The 7,276-nt window shown below is 35.8% G+C and overlaps 1 protein-coding gene across 1 annotated transcript; it reads left to right on the top strand.

The window, feature by feature from the left end:
- Positions 1–4,109: 4,109 nt before the first annotated feature.
- On the top strand, positions 4,110–5,746 carry LOC113016786 (mast cell protease 1A-like). The gene is made up of 5 exons (XM_026159917.1): positions 4,110–4,269; positions 4,371–4,530; positions 4,716–4,854; positions 5,025–5,240; positions 5,357–5,746. The coding sequence occupies exons 1-5, from the start codon at positions 4,212–4,214 to the stop codon at positions 5,492–5,494; spliced, it is 711 nt and encodes a 236-aa protein (XP_026015702.1). The 5' UTR covers positions 4,110–4,211; the 3' UTR covers positions 5,495–5,746.
- Positions 5,747–7,276: the final 1,530 nt, after the last annotated feature.

The raw sequence follows: 7,276 nt of genomic DNA, 5'->3' as shown, positions 1-7,276 counted from the left end.
AAGACAGTGGATGGTTCAAAATCAGGTCCGGAATTTTCACTGGAATATAGGCTTTGTGGTGGTTCTGTGTAATAATTACTTTTTTGAGTAATGATTCCAACACAGATCACAAAAAGAGGGGAAATAACGTAACAAACATGCACAAACACTAGACCCACAGTATTCAATTGATTTGCATTAATATAATTTTATTATCGCTGCTTAGCAGTGGTGGAGACTCTCAAAACAGAGCTGATGAGAACCCAGTGACAATTGATAGGAGAATTGATAAGGAATCGAACTGATAAGTGATATCGCAGTTCCCGGTTTACACAGGAAATCGCAACTTTGCTCTCAATAAACTATTTGATTGGGTAAGGGGGGTCACGTTGAATGAGTTATACTGCATGCTACTGGTCTGTGTGTTTCCTATAGATGTACAGTGACTACTGTAAAGGCAATACAAAAGCTGCGATTAAAATAACGCTACCGTAAATACTGGAAACTTTGCTCACACCCCGTCAAAATCGGACCGCTGTCCTCCTACTGATGACCTAAGTTACGAAAGTTAAAAACTTAGCTTCTTAACCCTTAATCCTCCGTTCTTTTAAATAGCCACCAGAGGGCGATACCTCCGTATAAAAAGACTTGGGAAAGCTTTTTCCACACCTTTGAAAGCACTTCGTTTCCACTGTGTATTAACTTTTCACAGGTTGACACCAGGCTTTTTCTTTCTTTTTTTATGATTGAGATGTTGAGTTGTTTGTTTCCTGTCATTTGTCACAGAGTTTCTCTAAATTCACACCCAGTTTCACACCTTGGCTCAGGCGATTAGAGGATCATTTTGTCCCTCTGTGGGGGGATACTCCCACTAGGTTTATGTCTGGGACTCTCCACCATTTGACCTTAGAACTGAAGAAGCTTCTCGGATGAGAGGTGAAACGTCTTCAAGTAATTTAAAGAAGTCAAGACGCTTTTCTTTGCAAGCTCCTTTGACTACGATGACCTGGATGACTGAGAATCTTCACAGACATCTAAATTCAAATATTTTACTAATTTGTTTCTTCTTTCTGTCATTCACTTACTTTTACAAAACTGTAATTTTTAAGGGTCACTGTTGTAAATTTTAAATTAAATTAAATAGTCAATACTTGTATATGGTTCATCTACCAGTATGTGTATGTGTAGCATGTGGTTCATACATATTCTATGATGGTAAAATTACTGGGCCACCTAAACACTACATCTACAAGAGCCTCTCAGCCATAAAAACTTGCCATGAAGTTCACTGAGCACAGTTTCTGTCCTGATGTTAATGCCAGGATTAATACTCTGCAGTTTTTGAGTCAGCAAATAGTTGGTGACTTGTGCTGCACAATGCACCTCAGCACTCTGCATCTCTATAACTTTATGTGGTCTGTCACTTTGTGGCTGTGCTGCTGTGGTTCCCAAATTCTTCTACTTTGCAAGAAAAAAATCACTTACTGTTGTTTGTGGGCTATCTGAGAAGACCAAAAATTGACTAGGTTATTGATGTTATACACCTGTGCCATTAGAAAGAGAGATGCATTCAAAGATTAAAAAGTCTGGCCCAAAACATTTGACCAAATATTGCAGGTATTCATCACTACACTGATTTACAGGTATTCTCTAAAAACTAACCCATATAAGGAGTGACATAATTAGGGGAAATTTCTACTGCTATGACTGAAGACTTAAAAGAGATGATTTTTGAAAGACTCAGACATACCGAACCATGGCGGATACACTGCAGTTTCACAAGTCAGTCAGAGGAAACTATGATATAAATCTATACTTCCTGATAATTACAAACAGGATGAGAGATGCTAGAACATTCACAGATATGTGACCAAACCAGAATAAAGTTGAAATGACTCACTGAGTGAGCCATCAAAAATACAAATGTTATTTATAATGAGCAAAAAAGTACAAGCGCATTAATATATGGAGCTATATGTAAATTGAATACACTGTTTGTGCTTCATTTAAACAGTTATTGTCCAACTGCATGTTAGCAAATATACTGTAGAGTAGCTGCATTTCTCTACACAGTAAAACACCATATACGGAGCTTTATAGCCAGGACATTCCTTCTTTTAAGAAATGTGCCAGACTTGGTCCCTGCTAAAATTTTGGCTACCTTTCTGATAAGTTTATGTTGATTTTTCAGCCCCATGATGGTTTCCTTCTCTTGTCTTTGCGTCTGCCTAAAAATTAAGATAAAACTGAAGTTATTCTGTTCTGGCTGGTGTTGCACTGTCTTTGTTTTGTTTTTGGGTTTTTTTGCAATTGTCGCACTTTATGTAGTCCTGTGTTGATTGTTATATGTCATATGTAGCACTATGGTCTTGGAGGGACGTTGTGTAATTTCACTGTGTACTGTGCCACGGCTCATGGTTGGAATGACACTAAAGCCACTTGACTTGACTTAACTTGTTATTATACTTGGCCCCAAAAAATCATAGAAACACATTTACTCTGGATGGCCTCCAGTACTACTGTGATTTTTGACCAGAATATGTCCTTCATATTAAATAAATATGTAGAACTACAGTCCTGCATTTTTGGATTATATTATAATCCTACAAATTTATGTTTGTCCCTAAAATTTGAAACATCCTGTCTCAGAGTGATGGCGAAAACCACAAAATTTGATAAATTTCTACATGTGAGTTTTTGTTTTCAAATTCACCATGAAAAAGAAGTGATTTGATAATTGAGTTTTTGTGCTGAGGTTTATGCAAGAGGAGGTTAGAAACTCTGCAGTTGTTGAGTCAGCAAATTATTGGCAACCTTTATGCACTGTGTGCAACCAAGTGAGCAGGAAGAGCAGAAATTAAATTGTTGAGGTTACTGATTTTATACACCTGTGTAATTTTATAGACTCTAATTTTATATATTTAAGAATTCAAAAACTACATTCTGTGCTTGTACTTCAGGGAGACTCTGGTGGCCCATTAGTCTGGGAAGCTGCAAAGGCGTATGGGTGGTGTCTGCCAGTAGGCCAAACCCAAATTATCTAACAGTCCACACTTATACTAAGATAGTTATATAGGGACTGAATTGATTGTATACTGAAACATAAGTGAAACACTATCAAGAGATCTAATGACTGAGATATCAATATTCAGGCTGATTACAATGATGACGATGGTATACGTGTTTGTAACACATAATTAGACAATAAACTGCTGCACTTTGTTCTTGATGTCTATTTTTCATCATCGTAATACAAACTAAACACGTCCTTTGTGATTGTACAACTGGCTTATCGTATTATACCGCGAAGGGCTGTCTGAGTAAAACACTGTATACTTAAGAATTTATCCTGCTCTACATTGCTGTATATCATGCTATATGTATTACAAAAAAGCAAAGTGACAGATGACTTGACCTGTAACTGGTGCTACATGTCAGCTGGCTTCCTGTTTCACGCGCCCCCAACATTCTGAAAATAGTTTGTTTCCAAGTAATCCGCCAGGCTTTCTCACTGAATATTGTGAAGATGCTTTCTTGAAGCCATGTGCACAAATTCTTGCAACTCTTGCAACAGTCATAGCTTTCCATCTAATACATCATGCTAACAAACAATAACTTTTCACACTGTTGTCACTCTTTAAGTATATTAAGTTAATTACCTTCTTAATTTTCTTTTAAATTTTTCTTTCATCATGAACCCCAAAAAACATTTTACCCCATGGTTTTAACATTCTTGCTATAAATTGAAAATGTTATAAAATGTCTTCTTTCTTTAACATTGTTCATAGAGTTTGTACTGTGAGTTGACTCTATCAAGTCATATACTTGAATCTTGGACCAATTTATAGCAAAGCCTGTCTCACAATATCTCAACAAAAAGCCATGTTATATTCACCTTTTTGTTTTGTTTGATTTGATTTATTTTAAGCTTTATTGAAAGATTTTGAATCTATAACAATGCATAATGTGACCCTTGTTAGAACTATATTACTATTAAGCCTGCTTAAAGACTCCAACTAAGACTAATGAGCTACATTTAATAAGCTACACTTTTTTTCAGCTTCTGGAGGTGTCAGAGATGATCTCTTTATAAATGTGGTTTGACACCCCATCATTTGCATTTACAAAAACACAAACACTTCCTCCTTTATTATAAGGAAGCATTTAAAGACTGAAGTGTCAGTGAAGTGCCCCATTGCTCTTCAGTAACTCACCTTGACTTTGATCTCACCATGTTTACCCACTGTAACCTGGCAGCACTGATACTCGTGCTGACTCTTCATGATCAAGGTAAGGCTCTTTTCATAGCACAAACGTTTATACAAAGTCAAAACGGAGTCCATGAAGTTAAGATTTTGATGCATAGAATATGAAAACCTTTTTCTCTCCAGTTCATACAGGAGAAATCGTGGGTGGCCATAAGGTTGCACCACATAGCAGGCCGTACATGGTGATTTTGGAGCTGAACAAGTCAAATGGTATTACAACATACTGTGATGGCTTCCTTGTAAATGAGCATTTTGTGATGACTGCTGCCCACTGCGAAGCCAGGTGAGTTTAACCCACTCATGTTTATCTAAAATGAATTATGTGGCCACAATAATGCTAAAGTTACACAACTTCAAGCCACAACCTTTGACTGCGATGTAGGTTTCATGAAGGATTTATCTTTTCTTTTGTTAATACTAAAAATTATTATCTTTATTGTTTCAAGATATTTTTCCCCTATTTTTCAGATTGTACAAAGTCTTTCTGGGACTTCATGATTACAAAAATCGCAGAAAAGTACAGACTGTGACTGTGGATGAGACAAATGCTTTTCCACACGAAGGCTACAACAAAACTTCTTTAAAAAATGACATAATGCTTCTTAAGGTAAATAAAGACCAAAATAATTGTATTTGACAAAAAGATTATTATTAATTTGAGCTATAATCAACTTTCATTTATTATATTAGGAAAAGCTCAGTCATCAACAAACAGCTGTTAATCTATATACTGTATATATTGATACTAAAATTCTCTTATTTCTCGTTTTCTTGAAGTTGCATCCCAAGGCTAAGTTCAACGAGAATGTGACATCTATTACTCTCGCAGGCCGTGATGATGTCCCAAAGTCATGTGCAGTCCTTGGCTGGGGAAAAACAGAGAATGGTAAAGCATCTGATGTACTCCGGGAAGTCAATGTGAACCTGACTGACAATGAGTTGTGTGCTAAGGAAAAAAAGTACTGCTCTAAAGGTACAACTGGACCAAGCAACGTAAGTAGATTTTGCATCTTATAACAAGAAAGAAAAAAGAGCATTGATCAGCATTGATAATTAGCTCATTGTTCACTTATGATCACAATAACTACATACTGTGCTTGTACTTCCAGGGAGACTCTGGTGGCCCGTTAGTCTGTGAATGTGGAACGGCGTATGGGGTGGTGTCTGCCAGCAAGCAAAACACCTACAGTTATACTATGATACCTGAATACAGAGACTGGATTGACTGCATACTAAAACATAAGTGAAAGTCATAATACATTTAAACCTCAGATCGCTAAGACATCTGATGACTGAGATATCAATATTTAGACTGAACTGAGACTGCCTAACAGACAAGATATCATTGTGACCTAATATACTGATACTGCATTTCATGTTCTTAAAAACAGTAATAATCAATTATTGCTTTGCCTTTCTGTTAGAGTAGATTCAAAGAGAACCCATGCCGTTATGCTTGTTTGTAACATTTAATGAGACAATAAACTGTTTTTCTTTGATGTCTTATTTTCTTAATAGCAATGCAAACAAAACATATTTTACATGATTATGCAGCATATTTTAAGTCAATGTAAACATATATATTTCCTAGATATATGAACAAAAATCAGGAAATATATTGTAAAGGCACTTGATGTTAAACATGTAAGCTAAAGCATGCATTACAAGTGAAACAAACAGGAACAGAATCACAAAAGCATATTGTTAAATGGAGACATCAGGTTGGGATCTGAAAAAAATTACTCAGGTTACATAGTTCATGATATATATCATTAAATGACCTGATATGAGGTACAGTACACTGGCTGTTCAAATAAACACATCCAACACTTTGTATATCCGTGATGTCTCATATGACCTAAGTAACACTGAGAATGTATTTGGTGATCATTTCAGCTTGCCTTTAGAGCCACCATCAGGTTTTTCTCTTTTAACACACTTTATGAACATGTACACTCACTGAGCACAATTGTTCAACTATTCATTTATGCAAACATCTAATCAGCCATCAGCAACTCAATGCATTAGGAATCTAGACATAGTCAAGATGATCTGCTGAAGTTCAAATCGAAGTTCACATGGGCATGAGGTCAAAATATTTATGGCCCTAACTACTAGTATACATTATGACTAAATGAATTGTTGTGTATCTCACTCCATCTAGTTTTGCACACGCTCCACAGTAAAATAACAAATGACAAAGTTCACAGGTTACAGCTAAAAGTCATTAATTTATAATTGATTGCTTTCTATATATTAGTGCTATTTCTTAAATGTGTAAACTTTGCAATAAATTGTATTATTTAATTAGTTTAGTCTCTTACTGTTACTGTCTTGGAGCAACTGTAACGCACATAGTTTCCTTAGGGATTATAAAAGTATTCTGATTCTGATGCTCCAGTTTCTTCCTGCCATAAAGTGTAATGCAGATTAGACTAGAGCAGTAGATCACTGCATATGCACATAAATGATCTTAAATTAATTATACCATAGACATGGGGACATGTTTAAAAAAATGCTTTAATATAAATAAAATAGCTGTCTGTGAAAAAATATATATCAAAGAAAAGGTACATAAAATGCGTACTATATACGTATTTTTTATTTTAGTACCGGCTCACAGGAAAGATGCATATTAATAAAAAAAACATTAATATCTATCCATCCATGGATTAATATGTGATAAATGCCAGAGAAAGTTATGTAAAGTCTTTGTAGTCATGCATTTTTTTTATTTATTTGTAAACGCTTCATGCTCGTGCATTACCTTTTTCACCCACTAGAGGGTGCTGAAGCACCACCTACAGAAGAGGACGCACTCACTGAGGTCAGAGCAACGAAAAGCAGCTTTCTTACCTCAGAGATCAGAGTAGACAGAAAGAACAATGGACAGCTGAGGGTTTGTTGAATTGGAGCATGGAGCTGGTGAATAGGTTATGAGTTTACACGCGGTCTGGTCTATTCCTGTAAAACAAAAAACAAACAAACAAACAAAATTCCAGCAGTTTCCAATGTCATCAGAGCCTTTG

This window comes from Astatotilapia calliptera, chromosome 23 (assembly GCF_900246225.1).
Source record: "Astatotilapia calliptera chromosome 23, fAstCal1.2, whole genome shotgun sequence".
Classification (NCBI taxonomy): Eukaryota; Metazoa; Chordata; class Actinopteri; order Cichliformes; family Cichlidae; genus Astatotilapia; species Astatotilapia calliptera.
Note: the sequence above shows the minus strand (reverse complement) of the source record. Positions and strands in the feature narration are given on the sequence as shown.

Excerpts from the sequence above, each read along its gene's own strand:
- LOC113016786 (XM_026159917.1), top strand. The coding sequence starts at position 4,212 with ATGTTTACCCACTGTAACCTGGCAGCACTGATACTCGTGCTGACTCTT. Across the intron at positions 4,531-4,715 it reads GCTGCCCACTGCGAAGCCAG|ATTGTACAAAGTCTTTCTGG; the intron begins GTGAGTTTAACC and ends CCTATTTTTCAG. Across the intron at positions 5,241-5,356 it reads GTACAACTGGACCAAGCAAC|GGAGACTCTGGTGGCCCGTT; the intron begins GTAAGTAGATTT and ends TTGTACTTCCAG.